This window comes from Schistocerca piceifrons, chromosome 2, assembly GCF_021461385.2.
Source record: "Schistocerca piceifrons isolate TAMUIC-IGC-003096 chromosome 2, iqSchPice1.1, whole genome shotgun sequence".
Lineage (NCBI taxonomy): Eukaryota > Metazoa > Arthropoda > Insecta > Orthoptera > Acrididae > Schistocerca > Schistocerca piceifrons.
The window spans coordinates 739,973,222-739,993,030 of record NC_060139.1 but is presented as its reverse complement, the minus strand read 5'-3'; the positions used below and the strand labels follow the sequence as shown (position 1 = coordinate 739,993,030).

The 19,809-nt window shown below is 36.9% G+C and overlaps 1 protein-coding gene across 1 annotated transcript in view; it reads right to left on the bottom strand.

Moving 5' to 3' along the window:
- LOC124775814 (regulating synaptic membrane exocytosis protein 2-like) overlaps window positions 1–19,809 on the bottom strand; it is a 966,162-nt gene that overhangs the window by 705,108 nt on the left and 241,245 nt on the right. Inside the window, exon 8 of the mRNA XM_047250647.1 lies at window positions 11,199–11,364. Within this exon, the coding sequence (XP_047106603.1) occupies window positions 11,199–11,364 (166 nt within the window). The remainder of the gene's footprint in view (window positions 1–11,198; window positions 11,365–19,809) is intronic.

Below are 19,809 nucleotides of genomic sequence, written 5' to 3'. Positions count from 1 at the left end.
TGGTGAAGAATTGCGACACCAGATGAATGGAATGAATGTTCTTCTAAGCATAGTAAATGGGTTGAGAGTAAATCATAAAAAAGATAAACATATTGAGGAGCAATGGAATAAGGTTAGCGACAAACTTTGTATCCAAATTTGGAACCACACAATAGATGAAGGAAAGTAATTCTTCTACCTTGGAAGAAAAATAATGCATGGCAGTCGTAGCAAGAAGGAAAAGAGAAGTAGACAAGCATTGACAAAAGGAGCACACATCACCAAAAGAATTTACTAGCATCAAACGGGGACTTCAATTTGTGAAAAATATTTCTGAGAATGTGTGTAAACAGCAGAACACTGTATGGTAGTGGGAAAACTGGGAAACAAAAGAATCAAAGCATCTGAGATGTGATGGTGTTTCAGAAGCATACCGAAAATTAAGTGGAATGCTAGGTTACCAACTGAAATAGTTCCTCACAAAATCAGAAAAAAAGAAATATGTGGAAAACAAACTACTACTGAAACTGAATAACAAAGTGGTTTACAGTTAAGTACGGAAGACGAGGGTGATGTTGACTCCAAGTCAGTAAAACGGATGCAGCAGCAACAGCCTTGTGATTCAATACTGAATACATTCATATATTTCCTTTAAATGTGCAGCATGGAATTTGCTATGCACTATCATAAAGGCTTTATCAATCAACTGCTCACTTTGATGATTAGTTTCAGACCTTCTGTTGCAAAAAAATAAAGAAACAGAGAAAGAAACAATACATATAACCAAAACAAGGCACAACAGTACCAAAGAAACAATACATATAACCAAAACAAGGCCAACAGTACCATTAATGGCTGCAATTCTGCAATTATTTTCCTCAGCTGACACTTGTATCCAAGATCTGAGGTAGTGGAGCAACAGGAGGACTGAGAACAGTATGGAAGGTGCAACAAAGGTCGTTCTCTGTTAATCAAACATTTCATTATTCTGATCTGGGTATAGAAGAAGGGATGTTATGATAGAATGCATTAAAAGATAAGTTAGTAATATCCATGACACAAAAGAGAGCTTTAGAGGTCTAAAACTGTACAGGAAGAAGGGGTTCAAAATGGCTCTGAGCACTATGGGACTTAACTTCTGAGGTCATCAGTCCCCTAGAACTTAGACCTACTTAAACCTAACTGGCCGAAGGACATCACACACATCCATGCCCAAGGCAGGATTCGAACCTGCGACCGTAGAGGAAGAAGGGGATATGACTGCATTCAACAAGTAATTGGGTGGATACATACAGTGCTTGATCACATTGACTGTATGCATCAGTACGCTGCACCACTCCCTCTGACAGCAGGGGCAGGGGGCGAGCGGGGGGGGGGATCAGAACTACTGAATTTGAGATTCTATGCAATAGAATTTTTCCTGAGGCTGAAGTTTGAAGTGATGTAAAACAAATGTATATTCACACTTTTAAAGTGCTCAGAAAGGCATAAAAGCATTAAAATCGAATTTTAATAAGTCTAAATTGAAAAAAGAAAAACTACTTCAGCTTTCCACAGGATTATGAATACCTCTCTGTGCATATATATAGAAGAGACGGTAGGATTTGGGTAAGATATCCCTCACTTCATGGCACAGAGAGATAGTCAAAATCCTATGGGAAGGATGGAGTTGGGTGTTTCACAAGCTGAGTGATAAGGAGACAGCTAGTTCAGAGTGGCAATGGGTTTTTTGGTGTCCCGTGAAAGAATGGAGCTTCAAATCAGTTTCTGGTAAAGCTGTGCAGTGTATTATCTGTCTGTAATTACTTCTTTAGGTTATCAATGCACCCAAACATCTTCCGCTCACCACATCATAAGTGGCATTCACACTCACAGGTTCCAAGACTGTAAGGGGTTCCTGTTATAATTGGGTTACATTCCTTTCAAAATACAAGTAATGCTGGTCTTTGGTGCATTTGATATGGACTGTGGTTTTTACAAGGAGACAGATGAAAGTTTATCAGTGAGCTGAGAAGGACTATGCGATGTGAATTTGGGAGTGGGTGCTGGCATTCTTGTTATAGCTCCAGATAACGAGCACTTCCATTTTTCAGTATTGTTCTTTCATTTCATCTAACTCTCTCCCTCTCATGCTCCTCATCCTCAGTTTTGTGATTATTTTCATAATTAATAGTCATTTTGTAACTGCCACTGATAATCACCTGCTCCTTCACTAGCGCATCCCAATACTTCCTTACTCTCTCCTGTAGGCAGTTTAGAGAGCTTTGGGGTAGACGGCAGGCAGACTGCAGGCATTCTTGATCTGCCTTCCTAAGGTTGTATACCTTGAACTCTTTGTCAAGTGTTTGAAAGGATAATCTAGTACATATAACTAGATAAAGAATATTCTGAGAAGATGAAATGTTTTCAGAAAAGTAACTGTTCTCATTACTTTCTCCAACATTTACAAGTTACCATTAGAAAATCAGTTCTGGTTACCCCAAGCTGTACGTTAGGCATTAGCTTGTTGAGTATGAGTGCAGGTGTTATATACTCTATTTCTCATTTCACTGCTTGTCCTTTATTTTTGCTTTCTTGATAGTTTGGCTCATTATATCAATTTTAATTTTACATGCTTCACCTTTCAGTGTTATTACATTTTCCTATCTATTCTTTACTTTGTATTTTTTCTTTCTCCTTATTCAAAATATGTTTCTGGTATGTCACGGATTGTCAGTAATTAAATAAAACATTTTGTAAAACTAGTAACTACCCTTTCTCTAAAAAAAATGAACATTTTTTATGTTAAGTTGGAAATACTTTTCAAGTGAAATCATATTCTATGTCCACATACATATTCTGTAAACCACAGTGAAGTACATGAAGGATGGTACTTACCACTGTATCACATATTATGGTTTCTTCCTGCTTCATTCACATATGGATTATGGGATGAATGGCCATTTAAATTGCCTGCAAGCACTGTAATTTGTTCAACCTTATCTTTGCAGTTCCTACAGGAGGGGGCTGTAGCACATTTCTAGATTCCTCACTTAATACTAGTTCCTGAAACTTCATAAGTCATCTTTCATGTGATAAATGGCCTCTACGTTCAGTTTTTAAGCATTGTCATGGCACTCTCCTATGAGTCAAACAAACCTGCAACAGCTAGTGCTCTGTTCTTCATATGCATTAGGGTCCTTTATGATAAGGATCCCACACATTTGAGCAATATTCTACGATGGTGTGAACAAGTGCTGTGTAAACAAATTACCATCAAAATTGAGAAATAATAGTTGTTCCACCTTTCTGGATATTAAAATTTAAGAGGAGCAACATGAAAGGTTATGTCATACTATAGACACAAAACTGGCACACACACAAACCCATATTTAATAGCTGCCTGACTAACTTGAAATTCATGAGAGATTTTTACAATGGAATAGTGTGGGAGGAGAGGGAAGTGAATGGCACTGCACATACAACAAAGACAGTGAAAAAGCTAAATAAACACACAACGAAGACTGTCTTTCTCCCACAACTGCAACTTTATAGGCATAGTCAACATTCCTGTAGGGCTGCAAATGTCTCAGCTCTATAGAAAATTTAGTGAGAGTGTCAGTTGTGATATATTCTGCAGATACAATATTGCTTCATGTCAGATCCATTCACCTCTTTCACAAAAAAGGTTCCATGGTTATACAATGTAGACCAGATGAAGATCAACAATTTGGTTTCACATGGAGTAAAAGTTAATTTCAAAGGAGTACAGTTCAATAGTTTATTTAACAGATGTCATGATTATATTGTGACTATCTGATATTTGAAGAAATGTTTTCTTAGTCAGTATTGACAGTTTCAACCATATGGCCATAATCTTGTGTCAGGAACATATGAACATATAATACTAATAGCAAATAGTAAAAGTAGACAAAATAAATGCCAAAAAATGTCCAATTGCATGGTCAATACCATTGACTACATGATAACACTGCAAAATACCGGGTGTTTCAAAATTAATATTGTGGTTTTAAGACTTTGTAGCATTTAACACACTCAACTTACAGTTATAAATAATACAGCAAATAAAAGAGCTACTAAAACAGGGAAGAGTATGGGATGACCACAAGTATCTGAAGAACATGTTGAATGAGTGGAAAGTCTTTCATGCACAGCCCCAAGAAATCAGTTCAGAAGGTTAGACATGAATTAGTTCTTCCAGTGAAGTCTTCTGTGGTGTGACAAGAAGGTCCAGATGGTTACACCATATCGAACTGTTCAGTTGGCAGATCAGTTAATATTATACTGATATGATGGTCTATACTGAATCGACTTTAATGTTAAACACTGTGGTTGTAGGCAAAAATGTTTGAATTGTATACTCAGTGTTCTGCTTGTATTTGTTTCATATTGAGGAAAGGCACCATAGCTTGCAGTTGGCAGCATCTTCAGTGCCACCACCAATGACCATGAGCTGGCTACTGCTGCCCTCCACACAAAGGCTGTCAGTGAGGGAAGATCCTGTCAGTGTTCGCTATTGCCTTTGACTTAAATAAAATTAATGAATGAAATATAATTGTTCAAATGTTTTGTAATAATAGTGGTCTATGACAGAAATGGAAAAAGTTCCATTTTAAGATCAGATCTTGTTTAAACTTGATACGAAGAACGTCTGTATCAATGTATGACTTCTGATGTGAAATATTCATCAACAACTGTGGAAGCTGACATGATTCCCAACCAAGGATATTGATCTATTGTAATATGATGAGGATGTGTATGAATTTTGTTTCTGTCTGTTGTCAACATGTGGTACTTGTAGACTGAATTTCATTGATGAAGGTCATTGAATACTAAAATGAGACACCGATTGATATGTTGAGAGTTGGCAGCAGAGATATTCAGAAATTGGTGCAATCTGGGAAAAGTAAATAAGTTTTATTAATGTCTGAGATGCACAAAACTGAATCTTCACTACTCTCAACTTCCAAACTTGTAGAAAGTTAATTAAAACAATTATTTGAGAACATTCAAATTTCTGTTGTGAAGCCCCTCTAGAAAAGAAGACTGTTAAGGACAAGATTTAGTACTTCCCACATATTATTGAGAGTTTCCATTGCTATAGCACATACTGGTGTTGTAACCTACTTCAAAAGGGGTGAGGTACCACACTGTGTGGAGACTTTTAAGGAGACACTTATAACTACATCCTTATCCTTTGCAGTTGTTCCAAGCTATAAGGCCAATTTTGTAAACAAAATGCTGCTGCATGACAGTGAAGATTTTATGGATCATGTTGTCTCCAGTGATGAATCATCATTTCAACTAAGTGGAAATGTGAACACTCACAATGTGCATATTGGGGATCAGCAAATCCTCTGAGATGTCACAGTTTCAATGAAGCTTTCCTAAACTGAATGTTTTTGTGCTATATCTGGCAGAAATTTTATCAGACCTTCTTTTTTGGTGAAGCAACTGGTGTTTCTTATCTTGATGTACTAGAACCATGGCTCTTCCTCTACTGGAAGAAGCTGAACCACAAAACTTTATTTGGTAGTGAGATGGTGCATGGCCTCACCCACATAACTCAATACACAATTAGTTAAACAATGCTGTACTTGGGTGCTGGATTGGGAACAAGAGCGATGACAGAACTTGTTTCACATGGTTCCACATTCCCCTGATCCGACACCATGTGATTTTTACCTTTGTGGTTTCATAATGGGTCACGTGTATGCATCTCTGCTGCCAGATGATGTACCTGACTTAAGAAGCAGGAATTAAGCAGTTGTTGCAACAATTACTCCAGACACACTGATCATGTGTGATGAATGGTGCTTATATTGAAAACTTGAAAGAAAGACTGTTTGAGTTGCTCTTTCATTTGATCTGTTGGGTTGGTGCATAAGTATGCAGCATTTTACCACAATGTTTTTCCACAACAGATACACTTAACAGAGACTTAAGTCATCAATAATATATTCTCCTTTGTTCTTGTTGTGGTCTTCAGTCTAGAGACTGGTTTGATGCACCTCTCCATGCTACCCTATCCTGTGCAAGCTTCTTCATCTTGAAGTACCTTCTGTAACCTAAATCCTTCTGAATCTGCTTAGCGTATTCATCTCTTGGTCTCCCTCTACAATTTTTACCCTCCCCGCTGCCCTCCAATACTAAATCGGTGATCCCTTGATGCCTCAGAATATGTCCTACCAACCGAACCCTTCTTCTAGTCAAGTTGTGCCACAAATTCCTCTTCTCCCCAATTCTATTCAGTACCTCCTCATTAGTTATGTGATTTATCTATCTAATCTTCAATATTCTTCTGTAGCACCAAATTTTGAAAGCCTCTGTTCTCTTCTTGTCTTGTCCATGTTTCACTTCGACATAAATACTTTTAGGAAAGACACTTATATCTATACTTGATGTTAACAAATTTCTCTTCTTCAGAAACGCTTTCCTTTCCATTGACAGTCCACATTTTATATCCTCTCTATTTCGACCATCATCAGTTATTTTGCTCCCTAAATAGCAAAACTCATCTACTACTGTAAGTGTCTCATTTCCTAATCTAATTCCCTCAACATCGACTATATTCCATTATCCTCATTTTGATTTTGTTGATGTTCATCTTGTATCCTCATTTCAACCTAAAAGTTTTAATTCTTCTCCATGGATTTTTATTCCTACTCCAAATTTTTCTTTTGTTTCCTTTACTGCTTGCTCAATATACAGATTGAATAACATTGGGGATAGTCAACAACCCTGTCTCACTCCCTTCCCAATCACTGCTTCGCTTTCATGCTCCTTGACTCTTATAACTGCCATCTGGTTTCTGTACAAATTGTAAATAGTCTTTTGTTCCCAGTAATTGACCCCTGTCACCTTCAGAATTTGAGAGAGAATATTCGAGTCAATATTGTCAAAAGCTTTCTCTAAACTTACAAATGCTAGAAATGTAGGTTTGCCTTCCCTTAATCTATTTTCTAACGTAAGTCATAGCGTCAGTATTGGTTCATGCTTTCCAACATTTCTACGGAATCCAAACTGATCTTCCCCAAGGTCAGCTTCTATCAGTTTTTCCATTCTCCTTTACTATTTACAATACTCTGCTAATGCTGGAGTAACTTCTTGATTCCATGACTGTATAAGTCACGTGGTTTTGAGGTGAAGGACTCATTTATCCATGTTTCAAGCACATTTCCCTTTGGAAAGGAAGTTCTTGAAGGCTGTTCGATAGAGAGGAAAATGTGAAAATCTGAAGGCATGAGATCAGGTGAATAATGTGGGTGTGAAATGATTGTGTAGTGTTTTTTGTCAATCTAGCAAATGCAGTTGGGTGTTCTCATGGAGCTGCATCACTTCATACAGCTTTCCTGGTCATTACTCTCAAATAGCATCTGCAAGATGTCTAAGTTGTAGACAACAAAAGTCAGCAGTGATTTTTTATGAATTGCGGAAGCAATTTGTAGTACATCACACTATCATTGTTTAACCAAATGAATAAGACTGTCTTTTGTAGATGCATGCAGCTCTGCTGCTTTGTTTGGGCTTAACGAGTCCTCTCTTTTCGTTATGTTACCATGAAGACATTGTTTCTCATCACCAGAAATATTACGGGTTAGGAATGGTCGGTAGTGTGCATGAGATAATTGTTGACTGTGGTGTCACCGCCAGACACCACATTTGCTAGGTGGTAGCCTTTTAAATCAGCCGCGGTCCTTTAGTATACGTCGGACCCATGTGTCGCCATTATCAGTGATTGCAGACCAAGCGTCGCCACACGGCAGGTCTAGTCTAGAGACTCCCTAGCACTCGCCCCAGTTGGACAGCCGACTTTGCTAGTGATGGTTCACTGTCTACATACGCTCTCATTTGCCGAAACGACAGTTTAGCATAGCCTTCAGCTACGTCATTTTGCTACGACCTAGCAAGGCACCATATTCAGTTACTATTCTGAAGAGATAATATTGTGAATCATGTACCGTCAAGAGCGATGTTCATCATTAATGGATTAAAGTTAAGTATCTAACTAATTACGTCCGCTTTCTGAATTCTAATTCCTTGTCGTGTTCCAGACCTCATGTCAGTATAGTCCTTCCCTCCTCACGCCAGCCTGCGTGAGCTAGAACGCGTGCATTTCGGCCTCCTCTAGTAACACGGTGTAGAATCTTCCGCCAACCCAACATTGGCGATGAGGATGGGATTCGAACCCACGCATGCATTTCGTCCTCCTCTAGTAACACGGTGTTGGCTCTTCTGCCAACCCAACATTGACGACCAAGCAAAGATGCATATATGGACACCTGCAGATTTTTGTGATTTTGCATTTAGCATGTGGTACCCATACACTAAATGTTTGAACCTTCCCCACTGCATGCAAATCTCCCGTGATGGTGCAGTGATCACGGTTCATCACATCTGCCAGTTATCAAGTACACTGAGGTGGATTAATGCATTTAAACAATCTTCATCAAACCACAAAAGTCTTCCTAAACATGGAGAGTCCCTTATGTCAAACTGATCCTCCTTAAATGAAGAAAACTATTTTTCTCTTCATGCTCTGTCCACTGTCATTATCCCCATACATGGTGCAAATGTTTCTGGCTGCCTCCACTGCTGTCATCCCTCTATTGAGCTCAAACAGAAGAATATGTCATAAATGTTCAGATTTCTACATTGGGCAATCCATTTTCTAATGTCCACAGCTCCACTCACTATCCCCAGATGACAAAATAATGATATCGAAACTCAAAGAGCAACAGTGAATTATAAATAAAAAATAAATGACAATTAATAAAACCACAGCCTCTGGAATACCAACATGCAAAACAAAAAAGCTATGAACTTATGCACCAACCTATGAAATGAAGTCAAATGAAAATCTTAGAAGCATAATTAAAAATCAACATTTCGTCCCAGTGTTCTGTAAGTTGGCAATATTGCTACCAATGATGAAAGGAATGCCCTACATGCTGCAGCATACTGCAGACAAGCAACACGCCACCACAATACCAGTTCAAAATTGCTGCCCCACTTGCGACATGCATCAAGGAAGGGACAGTGTTCTGTCATACATTTTATGAGGAGTGAAGATATGAAACCTACTGAAATCCATAGGTGAATGAAGGTCCAGTATGGTGATCCATATATGTCACTGCAGAAAGTGTGTCAGTGGAATAGGGTGTTTGAAATGGTGTTACTTTTGTAACAGAAGCTCAGTGTCCACAAGAGGCACACTACATTGTGACACCAGAGTCTACTTCAGCAGCTGAAGCCATTGTGATGGAAAATACCTATATGTGATAGTGTATGAAATATATGCAAATCTGAACATTAGTCATAGCTCAGCACATAACAACATTCACAAAGTGTTTAAGTGTCACCTGCAAGGTGGGTGTCACAGCAGCTCATTCCAGGACTGACAAAGTGATGCTCTGATGCCTGTGAAGAATTTTTGTGGCACTTTGAAGCAGAAGCCACTGAGTGGCTACCACATGACTGGAACACTCAAAGAGATTGAAATACACTCACTATTTTTATGTAGTTGAATTTAGCATATTTCGTGATAGTACTCACTTTACCGTGGATGTTTATAAGATGATATTTGACTATTTTGTGTTGGCATCAGTCATCTAGTGAAAGTATGATTCCATAATGCTGTTTCGTCGGCTGCAGAAATGTCCTGGTTCAATTTGTTTGCCTCATTTTTGGTGCTTCAAATACCATTTTTCTGAATGTGCTCCCTTCTTGATGTTTATATAAAAAAGTAATAGAACAACTCATTTTTGCTGGTCACTTGCAAATTATTATAACGGGGACCTGTACATTGTTCCACTGTCACACACCGAATGTTCACTGCTGACTGACTACGGGCAAAGACGACTCCAGCATCAAACAACACACAAGCTTCCATTTGTAATCAGTCTCTTCGATATTATTCATCACATTTACTAATATTAATCAATATGCTGTCACTCTCAAACATATAAGCAAATTAGCATAAAATAAGGCAAATTACAATTCACAAAAAATATTCTGACAAAAATATAAGAAAACATTTACAACCTCCCTAATTAGATTTGGTATCGAGAAATGTGCTGGGGGAAGTGTGCTGTATGACAGGAAGACTATGTCATAAAATGATACACTTGTGCTCCACTTTCATTGAGTGGACCAAAAAAAAGGGGGGGGGGGGGGGGAGATAGACTGCTACTCGCTGACACCTTCAGTTGCAGACAGACAAAACAAACGTCTGTTAGACATTTTGATTTCAGTCAAAGCCTTCCTCAGTAAGGAAAAATACACATACACATTCAGTCACACAAGCAAGTACGTCTCCAGTACACATGACTGCCATGTCTGGCAGCTCGGACTCGAATGCCAAAATGCAGTGCATGAGAAAACTTTCACACCACCTTCCTTGTCAGAATGACTACATTTATAAATAAATATGTAGACATGAAGAATAAAGATGTAGAATGTTAATAATGCTTTAAGCTTTAAGAGTTTTCTCTAAAATGTTTTGGAGGCTTTACTTTCCAGCACAGCCTTGTAATCCACAGTTTAATGACTCAAATGCTTCCTCCCTTTTCCAATTTCACAATCCATTTGTAACACTTTTATTTTCTATTCAAAGCTGATAGTTTGCGTGGTTTACCATTATTGAAATCTACCTTTCTTGGAACAGGAATACATTAACAATTCCTCACTTCCTCTTCATATGTACCTCTTTGGCAAGACCCTAACAGCTTCTTTCTTATATATTGTTAATACATGGAATTTTTGGGTCTACATGCCTAAATTTTTAGCAAATATATCTATGTTATAGCTCACTTTGTCATCTAAAATGTTCATATGCCTGACACATACAGGTTCCACATTTATTGCATTCGACATTCTATTAACTTTTAAGTTTCATTTTTTTATTTTAGATCTTACATGTGCATTACATAGAAAAATTCCACTACTGCCATTGAAACATAATATCAATAATATTTTCACTTCATAAGTTGAGGTAACAAAGATGTGTAACTTCTCAAAGGATAAACAGACATAAAGTAATGTATTTGTGTCTGCAATATTTGTAAATTATATTTACAAGAAAAGTTCAACATACATGATATGCAAATTGTACTCTTGTCTGTTGTTAAGTTTATGTTCAAAGAACTGCCAATAACAACCAAAGTGAAGTTACAATTTCACATGTTGACTGTTTAGATATTAACAGAAAACCTACTTACCTCTCCTAAAAAATCATTGGCCCCATAACGAACATAGTCCCAGACAGTCACTTCTAAGATTCGAAGTTTCAAGTCAGCTCTCCGTATTGAAGAATATACAAATGTCTGGTTCCATTTTGGATCATTTGTATTGGCAAGAGTCTTCGTTCTTCTTTTAGACTTCTCACTGATAAAACAGAAGGCGATAAGTAGTGAGTATGAAAAAATGTACTAGTACTGAAAGTAAAAACACTTCTGTGAAAATGCAATTAAGTGTTAAGTTCACAGTTAATGGAAATAATGTGGACAAATACTAAAAATGGATAAATATAATTAAAATTTAGATAGGTGACAACTCACCTAAAAGATGTGGCAGTGAATGATGAATAGATTATAAACATAGCAGCAGAAATCTGAAGCTTTTGAATTTGCCAATTCTTCCTCCAGGAGCACTAGATGAAATCACTGCTTCATTACAGCAGCATATAGATCTTTCTTCTTCACCTAGAGCGCCAAGGAGAAGGATTAGCAAATTCAAAGGCTCTAAATTTCGGTTTCATTCAGTGTAATCTATTCATCATTTGCTGTTCAGGTAGACAGAAAACTATGACATTAGGCATCCTATCACAAACAATGAAATTTGTATAAACGTGAGTTGAAGAACAGGCAGTAATGAAACAATTTTTAATTTGAAACAATTTTAAAGCAAAGAATAATAAAATTGTTAGTTCACAATAGTACATGAGAAACTATCAACAGCAATTCAAAAGAATATCTAGAAAATGGATGTTAGCTGAAACTTAATGTACTAATATTTTTATACAGTTCTATCATTATACTTTAAACTAAGTTAATATTAAGCTTTGAAAAGGACACATCAGATGATAAATGGTACATCATCAAATATTTTGGTTGGCATGAGTACTTCACAATATAACAGATAAAAGAACCACATATGCAAACAAAAAGCACACACTTAACAAATACAGTAACTAAAAGGAGGATGAGTAGAATGAAAAAGTAATAAAGAAACTTGAATTTTTATGATGATATATCCAGTTTTGGCAGAACACAAATGTAATTTAAAAAGTGTCATGGAGATTGCAAAGGTCAATTACTGAGTACTCTGGATAAGAATGTCTAGGGAAATGAGATTATGTGATTAGTCCTATACATACTGTGTGGTTTTGGAGCTTTATTGGTACATAATTTATTTGGCACATTCTCCATATAATTTTTTCTCTCTCTTTTGTCCTGGAAGAAAAGATTAGTCGTAATAAAATCCCCCAGTTTAGTAATTCATTTCCTGTGTAACATTTTAGTGATGATTTTCATAATTAGAAACTTCTTAATTTAAGTGTAACTATCAATGAATTTAGGTTACCCACAATTTTTACTTTCAAATTACAACAGAAAGAAGAGACCTATTCAGTGCAAATATTATGTTGTTTGGTTTTGTCAAATTCTGAGCATTTCTTAATCTCTACAGAGTCTATGATTGTAACTGTAGTTTATGTAGATTTTGGATCCAAGATAAAATAATGCTGTGAGATGATGTAACAAATGTATGATAAATTTATGCACGGTATCAAAATGAAAATACAAAAATGCAGTAAATGAGGCAGTAAAATAATACTGTGGGATGATGAAATAAATGTATGATAAATTTATGCACAGTATCAAAAAGAAGATACAAAAATGCAGTAAATGAAGCAGGCAAAAAGGAATACAAACATCTCAAAAATGAGATCGACAGGAAGTGCAAAATGGCTAGAGGACAAATGTAAGGATGTAGAGGCTTATCTCACAAGGGGTAAGATTGATACTGCCTACAGGAAAATTAACGAGGCCTTTGGAGAAAAGAGAACCATTTATATGAATATCAAGAGCTCAGGTGGAAACCCAGTTCTAAGCAAAGAAGGGAAAGCAGAAAGGTGGAAGGAGTATATAGAGGGTCTATACAGGGGCGATGTTCTTGAGGACAATATTATGGAAATGGAAGGGGATGTAGATGAAGATGAAATGGGAGATACGATACTGCATGAAGAGTTCGACAGAGCACTGAAAGACCTGAGTCGAAGCAAGGCCCCGGGGGTAGACAACATTCCATTAGAACTACTGATAGCCTTGGGAGAGCCAGTCCTGACAAAACTCTACCATCTGGTGAGCAAGATGTATGAGACAGGCAAAATACCCTCAGACTTCAAAAAGAATGTAATAATTCCAATCCCAAAGAAAGCTGGTGTTGACAGATGTGAAAATTACCGATACATCAGTTTAATAAGCCACAGCTGCAAAATACTAACGCAAATTCTTTACAGACGAATGGCAAAACTGGTAGAAGCTGACCTCGGGGAAGATCAGTTTGGACTCCATAGAAATGTTGGAACACGTGAGGCAATACTGACCCTACAACTTATCTTAGAAGAAAGATTAAGGAAAGGCAAACCTACGTTTCTAGCATTTGGAGACTTAGAGAAAGCTTTTGACAATATTGACTCGAATATTCTCTCTCAAATTCTGAAGGTGACAGGGGTCAATTACTGGGAACAAAAGACTATTTACAATTTGTACAGAAACCAGATGGCAGTTATAAGAGTTGAGGGACATGAAAGGGAAGCAGTGGTTGGGAAGGGAGTGAGACAGGGTTGTAGCCTCTCCCAAATGTTATTCAATCTGTATATTGAGCAAGCAGTAAAGGAAACAGAAGAAAAGTTCGGAGTAGGCATTAAAATCCATGGAGAATAAATAAAACCTTTGAGGTTCGCCGATGACATTGTAATTCTGTCAGAGACGGCAAAGGACTTGGAAGAGCAGTTGAACGGAATGGACAGTGTCTTGAAAGGAGGATATAAGATGAACATCAACAAAAGCAAAATGAGGATAATGGCATGTAGTCGAATTAACTCGGGTGATGCTGAGGGAATTAGATTAGGAAATGAGACACTTAAAGTAGTAAAGGAGGTTTGCTATTTGGGGAGCAAAATAACTGATGATGGTCGAAGTAGAGAGGATATAATATGTAGACTGGCAATGGCAAGGAAAGCATTTCTGAAGAAGAGAAATTTGTTAACATCGAGTATTGATTTAAGCGTCAGGTAGTCGTTTCTGAAAGTATTTGTATGGAGTGTAGCCATGTATGGAAGTGAAACATGGACGCTACATAGTTTAGACAAGAAGAGAATAGAAGCTTTCAAAATGTGGTGCCACAGAAGAATGCTGAAGATTAGATGGGTAGATCACATAACTAATGAGGAAGTATTGAATAGAATTGGACAGAAGAGGAGTTTGTGGCACAACTTGACTAGAAGAAGGGATCGGTTGGTAGGACATATTCTGAGGCATCAAAGGATCTCCAATTTAGAACTGGAGGGCAGTGTGGAGGGTAAAAATCATAGAGGGAGACCAAGAGATGAATACACTAAGCAGATTCAGAAGTATGTAGGCTGCAGTAGGTACTGGGAGATGAAGAAGCTTGCACAGGATATAGTAGCATGGAGAGCTGCATCAAACCAGTCTCAGGACTGAAGACCACAAAAACAACAACACAAACAACATCAAAAAGAACTCCAGAACTAATTAGGCAGTTAACATCTAGGATTACGCCCATGAGCCCTGGAATGACAAATAACTTTAGAGTAGCATTATGTAAATATTCACACTTGCTGAGTTAAAAGAGAAGATTACTCTTTATGAAAAACTGAAGTTCATAAAATACAAGAAATCATACAGTTGTAATAATGAAAAGTTTCAAATAATCTCTAAGTTCAGCAAAACCATAATGAATAATTATGTGTGACATAGATTCTTTTATCATTGTTAGCTATTCTCTAACATGCCAGTAGTTTTGTATTTTATATGGTGTCAGCAAGTATGCAACATTTACAAAATACTGAATAAAGTAGCTGTCCTGAATATGAAATATAATGACTGAGTCAAACTAGTTGATAATGAAGCTCATTGTATTGTTATGCACAATCATGATTCTTTTATAAGACCATACCTGTCTCTAAAAACTTTCATGGAGAAAGTCTGGACCAACACATTTCATAAGTACACAAGTGAGAAAAATACATGATACAAAAAACAGTTTCCATAGGGAAAATCTAAGACTTTTCTTTACAAGATTACAAGGAAGATGGAACAATGGATAAAGTAACTGTTTACTTACACAAAAGCCACAGTGCTTGTGCTGTCATCTGAACATAAGACATTCTGTCATAATGATATTGTTAGAGAGGCTTTTGACAACAATATTTGAAAGTTTGCAAGACATTTTCTGCTAATTAATGGGATCACCTGTGCCTCATTACTTTTCTTATTTTTTTAACCTGATTTATTGATAAACTTTACCTTTTTAATCGAGATGTCTACTTTTCACAGTATCCCTGCACCTTGCATTTCCTATCTACCATGGTTCATGTATTTTCTTCCTCCCTTCTTTCACGTGTTTGTTAGATTTTGTTTAGTTTCTGTCACATGTGGACATTATTCTCTCCATTTTGTATCTTTGTGGTTTATGCATTTCCTGTGGCTACATTCTACCTCTAATAATGCGTATAAAATAATGGTATTAAAAAGATAGTGATTTTCAATGCATTACTAAAGTTGAACTTTTTGTTAATGGTCATTTCAGATAACACACAGTTCATGTCAAACATGCTGGCTACTTTGAAGAATGGCTTCATTTGAGTTAGAATAAAGATGGAAGTACAGTGAGAATTTCACATATCATCATCATTTAGGACATAAGAGATGAAGCAGTAATTCAGTTGGAGAAGAGTTGGTAAAGTACTGGCTATGATCTACTTTAAGGAATAATCTAAGAATTTACCTAATATGATATTAGGAAAGACCTTGCTGTCTTTCCTAAGTTGGTGGAATAGGAAAGAGTAGAAAGTGTATTGAGCTAACTTTGGCTAGAGGCTGCTGTATATTGCCTGTTGTCTCCTGAAAATCCAGAATCAACAGCAACAGGCAGATGAAAATAATAAGGAAGATGTTATGGTGCTGGGTGAACGTGAGAATTAAATGAGTAATATGCACACACCAACAGTCATTAATGAAGAAAATACTCATATTCAGTACTGCAAATGTATATAGACCAAGTGCCTTTTAATCTTCTTGTAAAGCAAGTGATCTTTAAGAACATAAATGGTATATCCTTTTTGTCTGTGGAACTATGTTTTTGAATCACTGTGTTGTCAAAAATTAGTTCAGTACTGATGGATATCATCAAATTCACTCTCTTGGCTGCTCTGTAGTGTTATGACAGCTGTCCCAATGTTTATGCAGAGTTAGTGTGATCTTGTGGACAATGGTGCACATGCAACATAAATTAAGTAGTGTCATTCCACTGGGCAATAGGACAAATGAAAGTTCTCAAAAATGAGCTCACACTTGTTGCAACCAAGGATTTCTGTTGGACACACTGTGGCATAATGTACCAATAAGTTGCATTCTACCATGAACATGTGGAAACCATACTTCTGCTAGGGAATTGAGTTATTGACAGTTGGTGCCAATGTTGGGCATGGTAGTGCACACTGCAACGAAACAGTAGTAATGATTATCAGTAGCATCCTGATTCTTGTTGTGGTGATGGTTAAAAATGAGCACTCTCATTCTGTCTCCTTCCAAGTGCAAAATGCGTACTGTGATACACTACCTAAACACCAAGGGCCTGAGTATTGTCGCAAACCACCATGAAATTGTCAATGTATGTGGAGGATGTTATATGACGACTACATGTGACAAAATGGGTACGGGATTTCACTTTCAGAAGAACAGAAATTCCGATGAAGAGAGAAGTGGATGCCCATCCATTGTGACAAATAAACTGGTTCAAAAACTTGGAAGAGCATATTCATTCTTAATACTGTGTGACTACTGATGACCTGTGTCCTGAAGTTACTTAAACCACTGTTTATGAAATCGTGAGTGATTGAGTAGGATACAGCAAAGTGTGTTTGGAATGGGCTCCAAAGAAGCTTTCTGCAGAACACAATCATTTTGTGAGTGATGGAAAGACTTTTCTTGACTCCACAGTGATGGGGGATGAAACAAGGGTTTACTTCTGTACCCTAGAGAACAAGGGACAATCAGTGCAGTTGTGCCCCACTCATTCTCTTTCAATAACATAAAATTTAGAACTCAGTAATCAGCTCGTGGTTTAAGGAGTTGGCAGGAGAATGTATGGTGTAGGTATCAGAAAACTCATTCCACGGTTGACAAAATTCATTGAAGTAAAAGTTGATACGTGGAAAAATGGTGTAATATCAATGCTACTGTTCCTGTATGTTTCACTGAATAATAGGCATTTTTATTTGTGTAAAAAATCCTGTAACCTTATTTTCTGGATATCCCTCATACAACATCACAGTCAAGGCACAGAATCATGCATTAGTAGGAGGAAGAGCAGCTGGAAATGTGGGGCAATAAATTGCAGTTAGTGATATCCACAATCCAGACTTGGCATACTTCCCTCTAGCCTCTAATAACACATTCTGTAACTTTAACTTATCAGTGAATATGGCTCTAAACCAAGGACGGCCAATGATTCTGCACATGTGTGGAGCTCTTGCATGTGTGTAGATCTCTGTCACCCTCATGCACATTTCCGTCTCTTCACTCCACATTGTCTGAATGGGCAGATGAGGAGAGTGGGGGAAACTGGGGCACATTGCTTGGCAATGTAACTGTGCAAGGAACATTGAAAGACTTGTGTGTGACTTGATTTCATATTTCGTGTTTATCAAAAACACAGATCACAAACAAAACTTATTTTCATTATTATTTAATTATTTTTCGTGCACTGAAGACACAATAAAAATTTATATCTGCTACAAATTGTCAGCATACATACAGATGCAGACAACTTCACAGATTTTTGTCACTTAGGTTGCCATGTAATAACAACTTATTTAGTCTCGTAATCCAACAAAGGCTTTCATGCATGTGTGGTGACTGAAATATCATATCACTTTTGCAACCTTATTATCAAGACATGGACACTCTTACTGAGGAAAACAACATCGGAGTCATGGTTAGTTTTAACATAAAAATATTTGTCTTTCAAACAGGAATTACATTTCAGATCGACCAGTTCCATCTGAATATGCATACAGATGCTCTCAATTGAAGCTTTCTTCAGTGCCAGTGAACTGAGGAAAGTGGACCAGGTTTTTTTGTCACAAGTTGTCTCTTTCACAATTTCATTTTCTTTTTAAATGTATCCCCATCAAATGTTAATTAAGTTGTTTCTCGCCTTCCAGTGTATTATTGTAAGAAGTATATGGTAAAGTCCACTTAAATGTGAGGTCTGCAATCTATTCCAGACATTCTAATTTTCAATGATGATTTCCTTTTACCTTGAAAAATTGCCCAATGACGTTCTTTACTCAAAAACTCATTCCAAGCATTCACATTGTCTTACTCAATTGTACTTTGCAGTAATATAGGGGTCTGTATCTTTGTTCAACTACTTAAAAAACTGTTGCTACAGACTGTATAATAATGCATGCAACTTCAGAAAAATTGCTATTCATACCACTAATTTTTTTACACGCTCCCTGACTGCAAATTTAGCATAAAGCGCTTCTTGATGTATAAAACAATTAATTCTGTGCAAAACACCTGTCAATAACTGCAATGTTTTGCTCTTTCATTGTCAATGTACTCTTTAGTTTCTTTCTGCATGGTGTTTCAATGCTGCTCCAAATATGTGGTACCTATCAGTTATACAACTGCATAATAGATACTGCAAACTCTCATCCTTCTTTTCTACATCTTCGCATGCAAACCGCCACTGGACATGTGAATTTCTCTTGTGCCATGAACAAATAGCAAAGGATACACCATCCTAACACCATGATTAATTGAACTGAAGAAAGTCTTGCCAACCATAAATGTCGCACCAGATGCTGTACAGTTTTGCAAGCTGTGGTGAACCCTGCTCGAAAGTACTATATTGTGATTACTCTTCAGCCAAGAGAGCTTTCAAAGGCCAACACCTTATGATGCAACTTATGTTAAGTAGATATATTATAATGTGATAACTGCTACTGCCAGCTTATGTAGACACTAATACCTCATTGTATTCTAGGTGTCAAGGAGATGAATGGCCTGAATTTTATAATGTTCTATAATGTTAAGACTTCCTGCACATACTATAAAGTAAAGATCTACAGTTTTTTCAATGTCATTTAAATTTTATAAATTAGCAGTCTCCAACAATATCTTGATTGTGCTGTGGCATTACCCTAATGCTGTGACTGCATTTCATCACTATATTTTAAACCAAATATTAAGAAAAAGCTTAATTTTTGACTGGGTGTGAGAGAGGGTGCAAATTCAAGTATGAAAGGAAAAGAGTGGTTTCAATTTTAACTATGACAATTCCTTTTTTATCAATGTTTGAATTTTATGTATTCTAGTAACATTTGTTTCCAAATATTTATTAGGGTCACTATTAATCACATTGTTGAGTGTCTTGTAATTCATTGACATATTAACCATCATTTTCATTAACTTTCTGGGCAGTTTAAAACTTGTTTTTGCTCAAAACAGATATCTGTGTAATTCTAACGAATATATGATGCCAGACATGTAGTGTTTCATAATATTTCACACT